The 21,904-nt window shown below is 45.5% G+C and overlaps 1 protein-coding gene across 2 annotated transcripts in view; it reads right to left on the reverse strand.

The window, feature by feature from the left end:
* DOCK8 (dedicator of cytokinesis 8) overlaps positions 1 to 21,904 on the reverse strand; it is a 1,170,453-nt gene that overhangs the window by 349,303 nt on the left and 799,246 nt on the right. For both annotated transcript variants that reach the window (XM_069625758.1, XM_069625759.1), the window contains 2 exons: positions 14,945 to 15,040; positions 4,896 to 4,991 (listed from right to left, as the gene is read on the reverse strand). In XM_069625758.1, the coding sequence (XP_069481859.1) occupies positions 4,896 to 4,991; positions 14,945 to 15,040 (192 nt within the window). The remainder of the gene's footprint in view (positions 1 to 4,895; positions 4,992 to 14,944; positions 15,041 to 21,904) is intronic.

Raw genomic sequence — 21,904 nt, forward strand, 5'->3', positions numbered from 1 at the left:
ACACATGGCGGGGGAAAGCAGTGGCCATCCATTGTCCCAGCCAGCTAACTTCAAACTGTCATTAAGCAGAACACATTCCACACCAACATTCCATCCATGCACCCAGAGATTCTGACAAGAACACAACACCTCTCCCTCTGTACACACCGAAAATGCCAATCAAAAAGCATCACAAAATGCACCATTCAAGAAACCTCACACCCGAGAAGCACAGACACATACAAACCGTTTTGGCAACCACACATCTAGTGCATTCTTTGCCCAAAAACCACACACACCAAACCAGATGGTCTAAATCACAGCTCATGAAAGCCCAACCTGAAAGATCCTCAATAACCACATAACTCTCTCCCTAACATACTTCCAACAACAGCAACAAACCCATACCGCAATGACAACCACCAAAACAAAAAGCTCCCACACTACAGCCCAAAAACGGTAGTCCACCAAATGAGTACTGAATGCAAAAACCACAAATGATAACCACTGCCAAAACGACTAGCGGACGTAAACATCCATTAATGGCAGTTAATGCAGCACCTCTCTGCATCCGTACCGCAGCACCTCACTGCATCCTCAACTTCCACCTAAACAGCACTGGCAGAAGTAAACATCCTTAAACATCAGTTATCGCAGCACCTCACTGCATCCATACTGCAGTACCTCACTGCACCTAAACCACCTAAACACTACTGGCAGACAAACATCCTTAAATGCCTCACTGCATCCGTAACCCTTAAACGATGAATAGATCAATGAACAAAACAGAACATAAACCTGACCATAACTTAACAACAGATGAGGAACAAACACTTGAACATTTCAGAAAAACACCAAAAGGTCCACATTTTCCATAGACCAACATCCCCTCTGCCCTCATGTCCATAATTGGAAACCAGGAATACAATGTCCCAGAAAGAACATCCCTGCACTCCCATGTACATAAATACTGAGGGCGAAATAAGCCAGTCCCCCACAATCTTGTAAACCCCACAGTCCCAGAACGTCCAAACCACCAACAGGAAATACCAGGTTCCCAACACGACCCTAATACGAGGCCACAACATGTACACAACAACCAACAGATATAGCAGGCCTCTGAAACCTAAACATATTCCCCTGCGCCCATGAAGAATTATATCTTGCTCCAAAATAACATTGATAAAGACACAGGACTCAATAAGCACCTACTCCAAAGTCAGGTAGGTCCGATATCACCATCCATGCACCTATAGATTCTGACAAGCACCATACAACATGGTGCCACGTGACAAATTGGCTAAAATAAGCACAACTTTCAAAATAACCAGGAGGAAACTCCTAACAATATGAAAAGTGAAGGAAACTATGAATGAGCTGCTGAGCACTTTTGTGGACAGTCATTTAAAATGTGCCCAACCCTGTGCGGAAATGGTCCACAAAATGGATGTGGGAAAGGCTTTATTGGGGAGGGGAACGCGGGGGGGGGGGGGGGTGGAATTGAATGTCTGCACTGTGGGGGTGTCAGTTTCACACTGTGGATGCAGTGGTTGAAAACGAGTAGGGCTGTATTTGGAAGGGTAGGGCATGCTGGCGTGGGTGGGGCTATAAGCAGAGTCCTGCTGCTGTTGTGGCAAGTAAACACGCTTCCCCATGATACACTAGTATATTGCCCAGGCTTTCATTGAGCCGGCATCTAATGATGGCAACTTTGGCCGCTGTGGAAGGAAATGGTCGTGGCCGCTCTAAAGGACCTTAATATAAGAATATTGTTTTCCAGAGAAAACCATTGATATGAATGGTTATTATTAATGCGCTTAATAGCCAGAGGTTTCTAAGCGCGGACCCGCGGGATCGAACCTGTGTTGCTCTGTGTCGTCTTGCTTCCTAGACGTTGAGCTATCCTCCCGAGACATTGCTGTACTCCCCATATATGCTGTAACTGCATTTCCTTTGGTATATTGAGGCTGCTGATCTTGATCAACACACAACTGTGAAGTTTGTTGCAAATCTTCATCAATGCTCATGTTGTGGTTTCCATGGAGGCCAACAAGAAAGCTCGCCCCTCGCCCCGTTTACATGATCTTAAATCCCTACGGTGGTAGAATGCGTCGGTGGCACCAGGTTGGCAATAATTTAGAGCCTACAGGTGACATTTCAGCTTTAGTTCTTTATTATTTCATACATTATTAAGATCTAACGTTTCATTGTGGTTGTGGCCTTAGATGTTTATGGCTTCATTCTTGGCGTCGTTGTGGACTTCGTGACGACAAAATCGTTAGTTACGTTTTCATCACTTCTGAAATAATGAAGTATGACTGAGTTGCATAAAGGATTTGCCTTTTTCTGCTCAGCACTATACTTTGTTCATCCTGCACTGACTGTACAGTCATGCAAACAATCACAAACTCTGATTCCCGCCTGTCAGTTCCTTTCTCACCTGCCCAAATCGCTACAGTGCATTTAGCCTTTTCCCCCTCCTCTGTGGCCCTTTTCTCTTCTCTTGGAGACCAAGAACCAGTGCTTTAAGTGGGGTAAGAAATTGAGGAGGGGCCCTCATTTGGGGGTGTGGCTTGCTTGATGGGCGTGGCCTAAAACATGAAGGCGTGGCCTAAGGAAGAGCATGTAAAAATGCACAGGGGTGGTCTCGTCTCCATAACTAAGCGCATACTGCAACACTGCACTGCTGGCATAGCCAAAACGTGTGGTCCTGGGCATTTAATAATTGAATTGCACTGTGTCTTATCTGCAGCACTTAAAGTCCTGGTGTAGTAAATATAATACTACAGTATACAGCAGTGTAGCCCCACAGCGTAGAGTAGCGCCTCCTCCATGTGAGATTTTTTTGTGGGTCCCCTCTTGTGAATGCAGAAATGACAACAAAGTTAAGGAATCATTGGGCCTCATTACGAGTTTGGAGGCAGCCATGGTGCTATTAGCTCCATGGCTGCCTCCATACCGGGCTCCTTTACCAGGTTCCTGCAATGGGGACTTACCAGGTCATTCCGACATAGGAGGACCTGGTAAGTCCTCCTTGCAGGAACCATTCCCCATTCCCATTTGAGCCCCAATAGGGCTCAAATGGGGATGGAGGTAACAACGGGCACAATATGAGTGTCCCGTTGTGACCTCCCTCTTCCCCTCGCGGGACCCAGAAAGGACGCCTGGGAACCTCATAATCAGCCCTGACGGAATTAAGGGGGTCGGTCCCGTACCGGCTCCCTTCATTCCGTGAGCGCCAGCCTTATAATGAGGCCCATAGAATCCCGTAGTGTCTCAACATTTCATACATGAAATGGGACTGGTTGCATTTTTGATAGCTGTTTGCTCATAGCTTCTAATCCCTATTGCACATAAACCTTTCCAACTGCTCCACATCTCTAGGGCTTGTCCATCGCAATCTCAATGTCACCTGGACTAGTAGGATCGTTGTCTCTGTCTTCCCTTTGTTTCCCTTCCCTTGCCTCATCGCGCCTTGAAACACTTGTGTATACGCGCGTTATAAATGCCATATCATATCATATCATATATCATGCCAGTGACATTAACGTTCCTCGTGGCTTCTACACTCATAAAGTAACTCAAAGCACAACCTCTGCTACATACGCATTCCTTGTGATGTCTAATCTGTTTTTGCGTCTACACTGGGGTATGTACTTTGTTCCTATGGCTGCTGATCTGTGTCCAGTATCTACGCCACAGCCCATATAATCTCCTTGTGGCTACTACTGTTAACACATGTCCTGTCCCTATGCTAGAATAGAGTACCATCATCACGGACTGCTAATGCTACCCTTAAAAGACACTTTGGGCAGGTGAAAGGGGGTAAGGGAACTTCAAGCGCTTTGCCAAGCACTTTTAATCGCTGCCAAGGCAGTATATACCAGTTTCCCCGACTGGCGGCTGAAACTAAAGGGGCAACTGGCAATCTCAGATTCTAACATCACTCATTTTCTTTGCTTCGGTTGGGGCCCAAAATGTGTGCATTAAGCAGAAGTACTGTCTTCCTAAGTCACAATGTGGTTCTGGATGCAATTTTTTTTTCCTGGTCATGGTTTTCCATCCGGTGTCCTTGATGTTTGTTTGATGCTACGGTTCTTGTTCAGTGAAATAAGAACAACAAATATTAAGATATTTCAGACGTATTGAAGTGTTTGAGTGTAGACATTGTACAGCGAATAGTAAAGCTGATATAAAGACAGCAGTTCCAGTTTTGGGGAGTGATTATTGTATAAGAGAACACAACATGAATACACCATTAACACAGAGAATGGAATTTATAGACAGCAGTTCGCAAATAAACCCCTTCTTAGGTGCATGATACCGTTAGTGGGCCACAGAGGAGTGAAGGCTTCAGAAGCTAAGGTCTCCGTCATGGGGTTAATGGGTCAAACATTAACACCCTTTTGTCCCCACTCCTGTTGTGCCTGTTACAGTCCAAGGCTAAAACGGAATTCTTACTCTCAGCCTTACGCTGTAAAAGGTACAACAGGGAGTGGAGACAAAAGGCGGTCAAAGGTGGAGACGCTGTGCGTTTCCTGATCTGTGACTAACACAAGTGCCAGCCGGCCACATAAAAGATAAAACATATATGGGGGTGGGGTTACAAACATAGGGAAATGTGGGGTTTTGTGGAGGGTACCCCCCAAACTAAAATAAAACTGTTTCGGTAAAAAATGATTCTCTATATCCCAGTGCTACGGACTGTGACGGTGAACAGGACCGTGGATGACATCAAAGTGTGATGTCATGACATCCTAAATAAAGTGCTGTCATTTTTACCACTGCTGCAGAAGGGCACATTAAACAGGGATGGCTGCATGTATGGCGGCTGCAGAGGATTTAGTGCTGCACTTTTCACAGTTCAACTTTTAGTTGCAAATGTAAAAGCTGTACATCTAAATTGAGGGACTTACCAGAAGTTCAAAGAAGAACCAGGCATACTTGAAGACATTTTCCCTCACCATGCCGGCACTGACCACCATCTGCAGTGCTAACTCTTCATGGAAGAGCTGGTCAAGAAAAACAAGGACAACAATCAATGACTCACAACAACTAATTCAATTCACTCTAATTTTGTTAAACTTTTCATACTTATTTATGAACATCAACATGGTTTGTATTAACTGGATTGCTGTCTGTTTACTTTCTATTTTTTTTAACAATATTAATTTAGAAAACGAACAATATACATATTTCTTTTCCAAATAATATTTGCTTCCATTGATGGTGCTTCAGGATTACCAATCATTTCCTGTCTACCACTCGGCTCCTGAGGATGCCGGCCTTCAGAGGAGCTGCCTCCTGAGTTGACACAGGAGTGTTTGTGTACCTCCCCTCTGCCGCAGGAAACAGTGAGCAACTGATGGCTAGGAATACTGTGGAACAGTAGTTTATGCCCATGGTTCAATATAATGGTAACTAGGGGTTTCTCCTGCAACTAACCGGTTTCACCTTGCAGCTCCTATGCTTGACCTTGATCAACAATCGTCGAGGTACATTTATATGTTGTGCATTCAATGTAGGATTTTTCTTTAGCTATTTGCTGTCCTTTCACCAGGGTCAATAGGGAAATGATGACATTTGTTGTGAAGCCATTAAGGTGAATGATCATGTCACATCACTTCCTGCCATCTCATCTGTGTTTGAAATGGCATATGATGTCAATTGCTGATACCCTAAAATGTTTCATAAAATGACAATAATCCAATGGCCGGATCCAAAATGGCCCAAAAAACTGGAAGTTTAATTTCGAGCCACAGTAAACATGCATATATCTTCTATGGAGACCAGTGTAGTCTTAGATTACATCCAATTCTATGCATAGCCCAAGGCTCTAGAATGATTCACCTCAGATTGGAGAAGAACAGAAGAGCTCGGAAGGAGGACCTCTCCCAGTTGGCCTTATTGATCGAATACCTTACAGCACCTGCCTATAAGCATGGATCCTCTGAAACTATGAATCAAACGTTGATGAGGGAAATTACGTGCGACAATGTGTCTTGCTTCCACAGATGTCTCCCCTTCACACTCTACTAATGCCCCATCCTCCAACATCCCAAATTCTTTGTCACTAACCTATCTCACTCCCCTTCTCTCCATGGCCCTGATGCTTGGTGCTCTAAGCCAACACTGCCCCACATGCAGCCAGATATAAAATTACAAGAAATAAAACAAATGCTTTAATTCCAGCTGTTTACATGGTGGCATGGGTTGTTAATTCTCTACAAAACCAATGACCTTTCGGCTGCAAACATGGAGGCCTTTGCTGAAGCCAAAAGCTCTCGACTTGGCAGATTTTTGTTTTCCAGTGAAAGATATGTCCTGCTCGTACCAGTTGTAAAGAAGTGGAATGAGGAGATAGGCACACGGGTGGTCTGTTTCTGGCTATAGACTTTTATTGGTAGTAGAAGAAAAGAGAAAACCCTGTCTGACCCTACTTTTAAGAGGGGTTTCCCTGCCTCAAACAATACCAGGGAGTGTGCCAGGATGTCAGTCTAAAGCACAGAGTCCACCGTCCTGTGTCCATAACCTATTTCTGACCCTTACACTATATACACAGCTAAAGAAAAGGGTAGGTCTTCTTGATTCAGAAGAATGGTTTCTTTCTTCGGGATAATAGCTGAAAGTTCACTTCTGGGTGATTCAAAATTAAATGTTGTTCTTAAGGCATACAAATCAAAAGTCTCAAAAAAGGTTCCTTGGATTCAGGTTCCAAAAAGGCACATAAAACAAATAGTCTTCTATCTTCACAATGTCAAGAGAGTGACCCCCTTCTCTTGATTCCTTCCACAATGTCCACAAACAAAAGGGGATATGTCTCCCTTGCCCTGGTCTTTTCCACAATACTCACAGCCTACATGGTTCACTATCCTGCCAGGCACTGCGACTATATCAAAGGTTTTGTGTGTAGTTCGCTATTGGGTGTGGTTCCCAATTCCTTCTTGGCTTTTCCTGATTCTTAACAGGTTGTATCCGGTTCACTATCCTGCCAGGTATTCTTGTTGTCGGGTCCCAGACCCCTGTGATACTAGGTTCTCTCTTTGGCCCCAGACTCCTTTGCTTTCTTGCTTTTGGTTCCCATTCCCCTTTTGCTTTGTTACGGTTCACTATCCTGCTAGGTATTCTTGCTGTCGGGTCCCAGAACCCTGTGGTATTGGCTTCCTTCTCTATTGGATCCCAGACCCCTTTGGTTTCTTGCTCTTGGGTCCCAGGCCCCTTTGACTCCTTTCGCTCGGGTCCCTGATCCCTTTGGTTTCTTGCTCTTGGGTCTCAGACCGCTTGGTTTCTTGTCCTCAGGTCCCAGACCCCTTTGGTTATTTGCTCTCGGGTCTGAGACCCCTTTGGCTTCTTGCCCTTGGGTCACAGACCCCTTTGGCTTCTTGCTATCTTGATCTTGCCAGCACTGGTCTTACACACTCCCAGGCACTGCCATGAAGAAGATGGCTCTGGAGGACACTCCTTATTGGCTGTAGTCTCTCAAGGTTCCCAGCAAGCCTACCGGATTCCCAACCCTCCTGTGGTTGCTCACAGGTCTCTGTCCGCTGCTTCTGGGTCTCTCAACCTTGTTCAGAGAATGCCTCCTGCGTTAAGGTTATGTGGCAGCTCCGCAGCGGCTTTCTACTTTTGGGCATAAGGTTCCAGGTGGCCCACGCTCTCAAGCTCTCCTGATCAGCTGGTGCTTCGTCTTTCTGCTTCCAGACACTGCCCGGCGAGGGTGGAGCTCTCCGGAGCATCCCTGCAGACAGGTAAGCATCCCATCCTTGGTTGCTTCACTCGGCTTCTGACTGCTGGCTCCGCAGTTCCCGGTTCCTCCAGAGAGGATCTCTCACTGAGTTTGAATTTCCCTCTTCTAGTTCACTAGTGTCTTGGCCAATAGGAAGTCCACAAAGACTCAGTATGATTTACAGACGCACTCTCTATGTTTCCACACCTCCTCCTCGTCTCAGTACTGATCTTGAGGACTCCTTGTGAGTCAGTTGGACTCTCCTTCATCTCAGTACTGATCTTGAGGAGTCCTAATGAGTCAGCTGGACTCTTCCTCATCTCAGTACTGATCTTGAGGACTCATAGTGAGTCAGCTGGACTCTTCCTCATCTCAGTACTGATCTTGAAGACTCCTAGTGAGTCTGTTGGACTCTTCCTCATCTCAGTACTGATCTTGAAGACTCCTAGTGAGTCTGTTGGATTCTTCCTCATCCCAGTACTCCCTACATTACTGTTTGTAAGGAAACCGATAGGAACACTAGGGATGGTGTTGTAGGGCGTTACAGAGGAAGGCTGGTTTGGGTTAGATGGGCTATGGGGATACCATGTTCTCCCCGAATTGTCACTAATCCCATAGCAGGCTTTCCTCCCCATGAGATCCACCCACTGAGTACCACCCCCAGGGGGGCTATCGGGTAGCAGCCTCACCTCCCTGGCCTCATGGAAAGGGTCTCCCCTAGGAGAGAAGTGAAGACATCCAGGGATTCGTCACACAGTAGAAACATTAGGCATTCCATTTCATGCAAAATTGGATTTATTCTACAATACACTATGTTTTGGGTGGTATCTGGTGTTTTGCTCAAGTACCTTTGCACACACACATCAAAAAGACCAATTTCCAAAGACCGCCTACAAAGCCCCTCTGCCCCCATATGAATAAGCAGCCCCCAGAATCAGTAAGACGCTGCTGCGGGGAGCGCAATTTAGAGATGGTATGTGTGTCAAGGGGGCAGGCATTTAAGGGTGTAGGAGGGCGTGAGGGGAGTGTGCAGGTTCCAGTGGCAATCGCGGGTGCTGGGCGGAATTGTACTGACGCGATGGGCACGGAGGCGGGTTAGGCGAGGATGCGATTTACAAGAGTTTCCGGGGGGTGAAACCCTCTGATGTCTGCACAACCTTTCTTGTTGGAGGCCACTCCAAGACAGTCTAATAAAGATGGTAACTTTTTGGAACAGTCTCCAAAGGGCAGCCTAAAGACATCGAACCATTTGTGGCACAGTCAGGCAACAGTTAATTTTACTGTGTAAGTCACTGGGTGGTTTATGAACTACTGATAACACTTTCTTAACGCAATAATAGTATTCAAGAAAGACAGAAATGACAAGGCGAGTCCCACGCTCAGTGGAGTATTCTGTACTCCACCATGACAGCTCTGGTGTGATTTTAGTGCCCATCTGTTGAGGAGCCACTCCAAAACTCCATATTTCCATGCAGCTAGCATTTTAGCATAGCATTCCCATCACTGAACATAGCGGATAAGTTCAGAAAGATCTTGCTAGCCAGGTCCCCTGTTGTATTGGTGAATGTAAGTGTGCGCATGTATCCATGGTTTCTTAAATGGTTCAGTCTCTGAGCTACCACACTCCTTTCAAATGATCAGGGGAGCCACTAAAATGCTACCCAGTGGGATCCAGGCAGGGCACCTTAGGGTGCTTAAGCAACACACATCACACATGTTGATGGCCACCAATATCCCATCTGGGAAGGGAAGGGTGTCAATCGAAGAAGGGGCAGGCAGGCTTTACCGAGGACTTCCTCAAGGTGGAAGACACCAGAATGGCTATCACCAGCATGCTCAGAAGAAATACACTCAACGCTGATGGGTCTGTGCATCCTTGACGTCGCACTTTGACCTTAAGCTGGACCAACAAATCCTGATTCTCCACACAGACCGACTGCCTGCTAATCCCAAGACACAAGACCCAAGGGGACAGGACAGACAGTGCGCTGAAATTGCTCTCCGCCTTTCGATTAGCTTTTCTAAAGACATATCATATGTATATAAGCTTAAGGCAGGTATGGGCAGATCCTTTTCAGTTCGTGCTGTGCAACAGTGGAACAAATTACCACCCACCTTGCGGCTGGAAAAGAACTACCAAACGTTCAGGAAATGCCTAAGACCTGCCTCTTTAAGTCATTTTTTAACTAATAGGAATCAAAGAGCCCTTTTGGGATCATTTGGGGAGTCCCAGGTGCGACCAGTACATGTTGTATGTTATCAGCGCCCTGATGCCCGCAGGCTGCCGGCGCTATATAAGCACCCATAACATAACATATGTCCCCAACCTGCTGCCTTGCAGGGGGTCAGAACACAAGAACCACCTGTTCTAATGAGGCACAGGGGTGGGGGGGGGGCTGCTGGATTCTGACAAAAGGTGCGGGGTATATCTGTTTATAGCGCAAAAAACAACTAGGTAGGAGTGTAAATGCCAGAACCCGCTGTACACTGGAGACCCTCCACTAAAGTAAAAGGGGGAAATGGGAGTAGAGCAAAGATGCCAAGCGCAATACCCAAGTCACCCCATCATTGCATAAACTGATCAGCGTCATCATGTACGCAGTGAAGGGTACACTATATAGGAATGCCATCTTTACACCAGGAGCCAGGTTATCAAAATGTACCCACATGCAAACAAATGGAGAAAACGAATTTGTACCAAATTTGCCCCTTAGATAATACGGAATGGAGAAAACCGGTTTAGCCCCAAACTGTATTATCTAAAAGTATTTACACCATAGCAAAAATGAAGCAGGCTGGTTTCTTTACCATGCTTGCTGCTTAACATGACAGGGTTGAAAATCTTTCTTTTGTGTTACGCAGAAAACATTATTTCAAAGAGCAGTCTGATCTCTTTTTGCCCCATTGCAAAGGTTTTGTGATAATATGAATTGTGACAAAACACCTGTTTGCGCCATTCCGTATTTTCAAAACATTTGCTCATTTTTATAACACGCGCAAATGTTAGGTGATATGCCCCCGAAAGGCTGCCATTGTTTCCAGGTGGCTGTTTTAGGGAACCCACTTTCCTTTTTCGGGTACTGCGAGGACGATATTTAGTAAGTCGCGTATTGTCTGTGCATGTTTTTGTTTCTTTTCTTTCCAGAAAAAAATGCTTCCGCTTTATCGCCACCTAGTGGTAATGTGAAATGTGGGACCTGAGCGAGAGGTATGGCGAGCCCTTCACTTTCGCGGGAATGCATTTGTGTATACATGTGATGCCGGCGCAAATGGTAGCCTCGCGCCGGGGCTAGCAAGGGCAATGGTGTTCCATCACAGGAATAGAACACCCATCCAGTGACCCACCTCACGGGGTCCCATCCCGGGGGCTTTAGGTCAAACGAGGCTTTGGGAGATTCATCAGACGCCATGCATTTGCCACACTCTCCCCCGGTACAATTTCATAGCAAAAGTGCGTTCACATTCAGCAGAAAGACAGCGGGTGTCGGTGTGTCACAACTCTGAAGTTGAGACACGTGTGGATAATGAAAGGTAGCGTGGGACCTGCAGTGTGTCAGGGTCCGGCTTGACTGAATTCCACAGGAGCTGATGCTGGCCCCACAGACCCTCACCAGGAGTTCACCTCTCAACCCTTAAATATAAGGTGAGCTGAAAACCCCAAGAAAGGGAAAGGGGAATTTGGAGAAAATAACAACGGAGACACTGCAGCCCTTCAACCGTCTGGTAGGCTCTGGTATCTGTGGTAAACAAATACACCTGGTTACTTATATGATAAGAAAACTTATTTTCTAAAATTATTCTAAATAAACTCTAAACTCTTTACCTCTAAAACCTCAGTAAAAGATTTAGAGATTAGTAATCTTTGTGGAATATCTTGTAAATATATCTTGTGTTGTGCATATAGTTCAAGCCAATCAAGTCTCTTTAGAATCCTAAAGTGATGGCCTTTGCAACATCTTTTCAGAACTAGATATTCTTCTTGCTTCAAAGTTCTTTTAACCTTATGTAGTTTTCAATGCTTTCATAAATTGCAGTCTTTCTCTGAAAGTATTGAATTCCATTTGCATAAATTACTTTAAATAATATTCCTTAACTTCGTGGAATACTGCTTTCTTTCTGCCTGTGAATTGTTTCCTTATTTACACAAAGAACGTATAGTTTCTTCCTTAATAAGCGTGTGCGATAAACACGTGAAATCAGAAGACGTGAAGAATTGTCCTTGCGTTTAAAATACACACGCGATTCTTTACAAAACCTGCGCGGGTGAAAAAATACGTAAACGCGATAAAAAATAACACGCGCTGGTTAAAATGGACTCGCGCTCTATCGCAAACCAACACGCGCTTCTCATGAGACGTCTTTCACGTAGAAAATGTACACGCGACACGCGCTAAAATTCACTCGCGCAATTCTTTTGGGCACGCGCTCTATCGCAAAACCACACGCGCTTTCTCAGAAAACGTTTTTCACGTTAAAAATGTACACACGCGCTTTCACAAACACGTAAACGACGACTTGCGAGCTCGCGCACACATTAAACAGTCTTGAAGAACATTACACGCAGTTAATAAACTTTAAACTCCTACGCACAATCTTCAAGCTTGTTTTCCTTATAATAACTTTAACTGTAAATGTCTCTTTTCTCAATTGAATTTGAAACTTGTTAACTCTTTAAGTTTTCTTATAAAAGAAAATGAAAGTTCACTGTGACAATCTTAAAATCTTTAAAAGAACGATCCCACCTGATGACTTCTTGTTCAAACTGGATCAGCAAACGATATTCTTACTTCTTTGGTAGATTTTCTGAGCTCTGAAAAGGCCTTACTTAAGGAGCTTAACTAATGTACAACCAGCCACTGAATTTCTCTGGATGAAAGGCAGTTTAGAATCTTGCTCACCTCCCAAGAATCAAACCCATTGTCCTCTCCACCAATCAGGCAAACCAAACATATCATTGTTCCTTTCACCAATCAGATTAAGTTTCTTTTGCTCCATCTTGACTTGGGCAAGCACAATGTTAATTCTATGTACAAACTCTTCCTGTTACTAACCCAGCCAATCCTGACACAGTGACCCCAAAGCACAGACTGCCCTAGCATCCCACTAGGCCAGCTACAAACCCTCAAAAAACTCATAATACACAAAGGTTAAAGCAGACTTTACCTTTGCATTTGAAAAGGTTTCAGTCTTTAAATTGTATGAATATCTCTACATTTATTTTCAAAAATAATTTTCATATTTTACCATCTGCAAATAAACCATCTTAAGCTTCAATTGCTTTTCATATACTTTTCTATCTATAGGCGTCAATTATTTAACTGTCAATGTATTGCAGTTTCGAGCTGTTAATTTCAATCCAATCATTGTCATTCTAGAAAAATCGACCAGTTGAAGCACTACTGGGTGGCGGGCTATTTTCTCTTTGTGAGTCAGTCAACTCCATCAAGGCCTTCTGCTCTTGGCACTGCGTTGAATGCGCTGCCTGTCTGTGTGGTAAATATAGCTGTGGATTGATTATATCAACCTGCTGATGGGCGCGTGTGACATTCTAGAACTGGAGATGACAACAACAATTACAAGGGTCCCTTTGAACTAAATGGCAGAGGAGAAGCATAACACAAACTGGGCCTTATTAGGAGTATGGTGGTAATGGCAAAAGCATTTGGTATTTCGAAAAAACCTCCTATTTAGAAAATACAATCGAATTATAATTTGGGATCACATAGGTTATTTTTCTGGCATGGTGTATGCAGAAAGTATTGATTTTGCAAAATAACTCATATGCAATATAAGCTAGAGCAGGAGTGGCCTGACACTGTGATAGTAGGTGAGCTGCAGTAGGGATTCAGGAGGCTGTTTACACATTTCTAGGTCTAGGATAGTTGCAGGCCTATACCATAAAACCATGTCCAGTGTGTTGCTGCATACTGTGTGATCTTATGAATACGGTGCTTCTCTATTTTCAGACTGAATGGTGTCGAAACTCCCTGCTGTGAGGCACACTGACAGGGCAGCCATATTTTGAGCAGCTCGGCGATAGTAGGCCCTACTGCTATTAGCTGGGGACCAGTAGGCCCCGCCGAGTGCCTGACTTCACGGTATAAGTTAAGTCTTGCCATTCTCTCCTTGGGCAGGCACAATTTCAAGGGCATGTCATTGTCGGCCTCAACATGCCTGCTCCTTGGGTGAGCATGGCCAGAGCCACAGATGATGTAACCAGTAATGATTAAAGACTGCACAGACACAAAATCTCAGAAGATCATTTGCATAAATCTATGCCTTCTGCTAGTGAGCCATGCCACTCAATCTCTATGCATCTGGTGGTATGTATGCTGCTGCACATTGGCATTGCGATTCAAAGGAGCACGATGAAACACATTTGGTAACAGATCCTACATATATGCTTCACATCATATGCATCTGTATTACTTAAACAATATTACCCAAGCAGGGGGGGCATTACGGGCCAAGTAATGCTGCAGAGTAGGTAGTTCACTCGGGCTTTACCTTAAGCCCAGGGCATTACCAGGCCCAGCAATCCCCCCCACCACCCCACCTGCGAGGGTAATATTGCTATTAGGATCCGGCACAATGTACCGAATATGAACAGTTTTTTTTTAAAGTTGCTGAAGGACGCAGTCGTTTCACAACTTCAAAAATGAAGAAGATGGCTGCCATGGATCCGGAGAAGGGACTACATAGTCCCTTCTCCCTTTGCATGGCAGCCATTCAAAAGTGAAAAAAAATAAACAAACAAGATGTTCGCCATGGAACGGGGAGAAGGGACTACAAGAAGTCTCTTCTCCCTTTCCCATGCTGTTCATTGACAGGTGGGTCATGCTGCGGGAACACTAGTGTTCCCAACGCAGGAGAAGGACAGAGAAGCTCAGGTAAGTGGGTGGGTGTGGGGGCGAGGGTGGAGTGCAGGTGTGGAAAAGGGGGTGGGGGTAGGGGTTGGGTAAGGGGACACGGGGAGCGCAGACTTACCGATGATCTGGCGGGGGCAGATGTTGGCCTCCAGCTCTGAGGAGGCTCGGAGCGGGTGCTATAATGTGAAGTAAAGCCCTTGCTCCGAGTCTCCTCATTGGCTGGGAGGCCTAAGCCACCCCCATCGGGTACTAATAAGCAGTAACAAAGATCTTAATTGAGTATGGCAAACATCTTAGGGACTAACCCTGACATGCCACTGCTGCATACACCTCCACAATGTGTGTGGCTTTCTGTTTGATGGCACATTACCTTTTTATTTGATGGCCTAGTACTGGAACACGTGCTCTGCAGGTCGATGTTTGGTTCAATGAAGGAAGACATGCGATTGCTGTTGCGGTCCATCACCTGAAAAGGATGCACAATGGCCAACTCATTGTTTGAGAATGTAAAAGACTGTACATAGCCATATCAACCAATCTGTCATTCAAAATGAGCCATTGCCTTTGTCTTGTTAGCGTTCCTCCCCCTTCTTGGGGAAAAAAAAACAGAATGGAATTCAGTTATAGTTTTTTGTCGTTTCGGTTGTGTTGCAGTCAAGAAAACACAACAGGTTTGTCTCTTGAAGTGTATACTTCCCCCTTTTTGTGGGATAACGGCCTCACCACATTCCAAAAGAAATCCCATATGAGTACCTGTTGTTAATGGCCAGAAAGCGAACAGGAACAAGCCTATGATTAAAAAAAAGAACAAAGGAAGAAAGGGACTGGAAGAAAGGAAGAGTAAGGAAAAGCAGGAATTACAGGGGAGCGTGCATGGTGGGTCGAACCAAGAGTGAGAAGGGTGGTAAGGCCTGTATCAACACTTGCCCAAAGCCCTAACAAACACCATTACTGCACAAGCAATGGGATAGAACAAAGGCAGCCAGGCCAACACATAGGGCTTCTATGGAGCAGACAGCGGACACAAATCTAACTCCCTTTGAGGAGGACTCTCTCCGCCCGCACTGTACAGAAATTCTTCAGTCACTATTGGTTCCACAAAAATATGCTGCTTAACCTTGTATACAACTTTGAGTTTGGTGGGGTGCCATCAGGAGTGGCTCGTCCATAATGGGTGACATGGAAAACTCTGAGCGCTCCCTCAGCTGCAGTAGGGGTTGCTCTTCAGCATCTGAATCCCCCAGGGCCATGAGCTCTGTCCTGCTAGACTTGGCATACCAGGTCTTTGAGGCAGAGGTCCATATGGCCTTCTGATTCAAAAGTTCTCGCCATTTTCTTTGGATGCTACTGATGCAGCCAGTAGGCATTGCAACATTGTTCTCAGCAGTTCTGTGAGCATCACAGTAGGAGCACCCAGCATCCAGGATTCTAACATTTGCTGTCCATCTCAACTTTTTTGTCTAGCAACACCATGGAGTCTAACATCTATCCCTCTGCAGAGCCACATAAATGAGCTTCCTTGCGTTCTCCTCCATGGTGCTAAATTGGGTCCCTGTTGTCTGCAGTGTTTTCACCATGCCTTTTAAACACCTCTACATCACCTCAAAATGAGGCTTGATCGAGGTAACTGATTTTTCAACTGCCGTGACATCTAGGAGTCATAGAGAGATGCCACTGTATGACAACCGGGTTCACCCTCCTCACTGCTGTCGTTGTGGCCCATGAATTTGTTGTAAGGTAGTCACCACTGTCTCTGATGCTTCTCTTCACGTGGGTCCTGAGCAGGGCTGTTGCTAGGTCAGGAAAAGACCGGGGCCTACGCTAATGTCGGAACTGTCTGGTCTGGGGGCTAGCTAGCCTTTTGGTTGTAGCTCCTGAAATTCTATCCGGGGCTACAACCAAAAGACCAGGGGCTACAGCCCCCTTAACCCCCCTTAAACTCCCTCCCACTAGCAATTCCTCTGGTCCTGAGCCTACTGGGCTTAGAGACGCACGCTATACCTCACTGATGACAACCAACGAGGCTGAAACATGTCTGGGCTTGCTTGTTGTCTCGTGCAGAAAGAAAGCAATTTAGCAGTTCGGGACAGACGGGTGGGACCAAGCCTGATTTGAATATGGTCTTTCCCCTGTCTGTAATGGCTTTGTAGGTGAAGAACGATGCTCTGGAGGGTTGCTCCGAGCAATGCTAGAGGGTAAGATGAATTCAAAGCCTTCCAACCATCACCTCTTTTGTTGTGTGTCAGTCATCCCGAGTGGGACAGGTATGCCCAGACATGGTTCAATTCCTGCAGGGTATAGCGACCGAAGCTACAACTGACTGATGACGTCCAATGACAACGAAATATATATGGGGTTGCTTGTTCTCTCGTGCAGAAGGGATGTCACCTAGCAGTTCGGGCTGGACTACCACTTTTGGAGTGTGCTCAAGCCTGATTTGAATATGGTCTTTCCCCTCTCTCTAATGGCTTGGCAGGCGGAGAACAATGGTCTGAAGAGTTGCCCAGAGCAATGCCAGAACCATCACCTCTTTTGTTGTGTCTTCTGCTTCTCTTGACAGCCATGGTTCCAGCTCTACATCAGCACCCCAATGTCTACTTCCAAGCACTGTCCAGCTAACCGGTGGAGGCTCACATCTGCGGCATGCTCATCAGCATCCCATAGGCCTCCACAGCCCCAGCCCCAGTTTCCTTGCTGGTGTAGTGTGCTGTGCCCAACTCTCTTCTTGGGTCCCTCCCATTTATGTGAGCTCTGTCACTGCTTTAATGTGGCGATCTAAGAAAAGAACTTGCACTTCTCTTTCGCCGGTTCTCTGCACAAACTGCATATCCACTGTATCATAAACCTGTAGGGCCACTCTGCTCTGCTTCCATCACTGCTTCCTTGGGCAAAAAGGCATTGGTGCCTTGGGAAACGAATCCGAGTGATTTGCCCTTGGCTGAAATCGGGCAAATCGTTTGCATGAGAAAGGTGCGAACTACCAAAAGTTTGCACCTTTCTCATGCGAACACACATACATTCTCACACCCACACACACACCCACAACACACCCCCCACCCCCAACCACACCACACCCCCACCCACACTCCCAACATAAACAAACCCCACTTACCTTCATCTTCACGCTGGTTCCCTGCAGCACCAGTTCCCTTTCACTTCCGTGATCGGGAACTGGGCTGGAGGGTCCTTTTCTTTTCTTTTTTTTTGTAACGGAAGGCTGCGGGGCTTGTCCTCCGCAGCCCCCGCTCACTATACCAAAAAGTATAGTGAGCGGGGCGATGCGGGGGACACCCCCGCAGCCCCTGTTTTTTTTTTCAATGCTACCACCAAAGGTTCGAACTTTTGGTGTTCGAACCTTTGGTGGTAGCATTTTTAGAACTTTTGGTTCATGCGAACCTTTAGATGCGGGAAAAACGTCCTAAACCGTGGGAAACATGACTCTCACTAGTTAAAACCTCTACACACAGACACGCAGCATTTGCCTTCTCTTCAGAGTTCTTTAAGGGGGCATATAGCAGAGAGTGGCTATCTTTGGTGCCTACACCCAGTGCACCAGCCTTCTACCTGCTCTCCTGCCTCTTACTTCTCTTTCCCTTTTCTGGCACAGTCCCATTTAGTGGTCCTTCACCTCAAGCGCACTGGTACCTTTACAGTATGGTACCTGGTTCCTCTTTTCACTCACTATCAGGGAATATGGATGTCTCCAGTAGGCACACATCCCATCTGCTCAGTGGTGGGGACTTGAAACCAGAGCTGTGACCTTGGAAGCAGAAAAGAAGAGAAGCGGGTGCCAGGAACGCAGAATGTCAGCAATAGGGGCAATGTAGGAAAGTGTCAGGGCCAAGAATAAAAGAGCAGAGCAAAAGGAATTGCACATTCGAGAAAACTGTGGCAAAACTAATAAACAGTGGGCGCCAGGAAAGGTTGACTAAAAAGAAAGAAAGAGGGATCTCAAACTTGACAAGAGGCTAGTCCAGGCGTTGTGCAACATTTGTATAAACTATTGTCAACATTAGGACGGTTATACCCCACCAAGCTCGGTAATACCGCTACTTAAAGACGCCCTTCCACTAGGTGAGTCTTGAATTCGCTGAAATGCAGCCACTTTCTCCTAGGCTAATTTGTAGGCGCTCTACAATTAGGAGTGTTTACAATCCCACTTTACAGCATAACAAAGTCACCTTAACAAAAGGGCAATTCAAAATCACACAATCGATGTGACATCGGGGTGAGTGACTGCTGTATTTTGCATAATACGTTTTGCGTGTGTATCTTGTTGTGGACTTGAAGTTTCATTTTTCACATTGTACTAAGGAGCATACAAAAGGGGTGACGTTGCAAATAGCAAAGCAGTTACTGAGATCTATCATAAGACACTGCAGGCGAGGAAATACCATTCACACCATTCGTGACAAAGTGAAAAATACATTTTTCTGGAACTGTTCTAAAAATATCCAAAGAGAGATAGGAATACGGTATTTGCCAACAAAACTGTTCGGTCTTTATTCGGGTAACACCAACATTTTTGCCTGCTACCTTTCAAGACCACATGAGTGTCTAGTACCTGAGGAAGAGACCCATGTGGCCATGAACGGTGGTAGAGAAATACACGGAGTGGAGGCAGGGATCTGCACATTTTGGCTCTACAGATGTTTTAGGCTACAACTCCCATCAGCACTAGCCAGTATACTCAATGGTGAAGGTTCATGGCAGTCGTAGTCCAGCTCATCTGAATACCTGTAGGTGGCAGACCTTGTTTAGGAAGAAATGATGGATATACTTGCAATATCAGAAACAATTTAAGAATTGTAGAAAAGGAGTAGAGGAGAGAAAAGCTTAGCAGTCTGTGGGGAACTGAGGAAGTCTAGAATCTCTCTCTCTCTGGGAACACCCTGGAGTAGCAGCAGTCTACAAGGGACTGAGGCAACCAGATTTACTCTTTGTAAGAAAACAGCTGGGGAAGTCACCGAAGGAAGACCCGCGAGCCCAGGAGAAGCCGAAGACATTTACCAGAGCAGCCTAGAACTGGGGCCCTCGTGGACCAAGAACCAAGGTTCACGCAGGGGGACCGGAAGGCGCAGGAGGACCCCAAAGACCCATTGAAGTCTACTGTAGAACCAAAACAAGGTGCCACATTACAAACCTGAGAAACGGGTAGGGGACCCATTGAAGTCTACAGAAATAAAAAGCAGTAGTAGTAGAAGTGGAAGAAGTAGTAGACATTGACCAAAATACAGAGAGGGTGAATGTGGGGCACCCTCTGTGCAAGAGAGGCGTACTCCTAATATTCATAATCACAGTACTTGTAAGACAAGTGAGCCAGGTGTGCCAAAGAAGGAACTGAGACACAGGTCTGGGACCCACACACTAAGAAAGGAGAGATAGTCCCGGGCAGGAGAGTATACCAGGGCTGTGAATTGAGGACTTCTTGAGAGCTGTGAGGAGGAAGGCATTCTCTTAACCAATGTTAAAGAGGAAAAGACCAGGAGAAGAGGATTGTCTCCCTGGGCACTCTGGGCCTGGAAAGGTTAGGGAGAGGAAGTCATCCCCTATTATCAGGTCTGGTGAACCATTTGGATATATGAAACTGATGTGAAACCACCTACCTTGAAAGGCAAGGCAAACCCAAGTTGAACTGTACTTTGTGCACCTTTGGAACTTTGTTTTGTTAAGGAACTTTGAAAAGATTCACCTCTCACCTTATTTTGAGTTCATAGTGTAAGGATAGGAAATAGGTTGTTTGGACACAATGGTGGACTTATATTTATTTGATATCCTGACCGACCCTTTAGTTTATTGTATCAAGGTCATAGGGAAAGATAAGTATTTTCCAACCTCTTATACTTTAAATAAAAGGTTATAGACCAACAAGTGTCGCCTGTGTGCCTGCCTCATACTTCCAACCCCTCCAAGTTGTTTAGCCTCAATTATTTCTTACATCTGTCTAGGTCTGTCATTTCTTGGAGGTGTATTTTGTACCACGGATTCCATGTGGCTGACCACATTTTGCATCCATTGCAAAACAGGCTTGAAGGATGCTTGATTGTTTATGGGGTTAAGTCCTGCATGTGGATTTTAGGATGTGTTCTAAAGGCAACTGCAATAAAGGGGCTTTGCTGTAAAAAGACCCATAGCTCGTTGTCTTATAAGGCTGCTCCCATGGCCTTTCCATGATAATCCAGTATGGGGAATTTTATAGGCGCTCAACCAAGCCTTGTGCTAAACGCCTATTACTGCCCGATACTTATTTTAAGAAGCGATGGGACTTTGAAGAAAGCAAACAATGTGTTCAAAGTTCTGTCACTCATTTCATTCTCTGGGTCTTAAGGGACTTAAAGGGGAAAGATCCTGTTGCGATCGTGGAATTATCCAATATGGTGCACAGGCAGGAATCTAACTGCAAGATCTCGGGAAGGGTGGGCTCAGCATCCTCTGGCACATATGCTGTGGCCCTGACGTGTGAGATCCTCAATATATCCCTCAATTCCTTCCAGGTCATGTCTAGCACTGCCTCACAAAGTGGGAGCCTAAAGGACACTGGCTGATGGCCATCACTGACCCTTTGAGCCCCTTGTGAGGAGGAGGCAAAACGAACAGTAAAGTAGGGAGTATTCTGCCTCGGATGTTCCAAGGACTCCTTCTGGACATCCTCATGAATGTTGCCCATTTACTCCTTCTTCTGTGCCTTCATTGCTGGCTCATCCGACCCCGGCTTTGCATCTTCATTAGACATGGGAGAGATCAACTGAAATATATTTAGAACATTGAAAGACATGTTCTTCCTATTAAAGAGAACATTGGGCTTGGCAGAGTATGCCAACACACTACTTGGTTACAGAGCCATGGAAGTCGTGAGTTGTGACCTCTTTAAAGGCAGACATGTGTCATTAGGGCAAGGGTTTTCTGATAGGAAGGGAGGTTTCTGTTACTCTGCACACCTTCTGGGTGCCATGTGTGGTGACAAAGAATGAAGAGACTGGCCAAGTGGTGCCATGATGATTGCTATAAACTTTTATGCAAAAGAAAGATTAACCTATCTCTCCTTAACTCTAACGGATTTCCCTACCCAAACTAAAGAAACTAGGGTGCTCGTCAGGAAGTCTGTGTAAGTCCATATCAAAAGGTACTGTCCCAGTAAAAATAAAAAGCTGCTACGCTATCCGTGTCACTACATTAAACAATAATAAAGTTCTAGTTCGACTTGTGAGCAAGGAGAATTATTCCCTTCACCTGGATGTAAAGTGTCCCAAAGACATCAGGTTGTCTCAAAATAAAAGTTCCATAAAGTTCCAGGCTTTTGTGACACACAAACAAAACAAAATAGTTCTTC

Source organism: Ambystoma mexicanum, chromosome 6p (genome assembly GCF_040938575.1).
Source record: "Ambystoma mexicanum isolate Mex_15411 chromosome 6p, UKY_AmexF1_1, whole genome shotgun sequence".
Taxonomy (NCBI): domain Eukaryota; kingdom Metazoa; phylum Chordata; class Amphibia; order Caudata; family Ambystomatidae; genus Ambystoma; species Ambystoma mexicanum.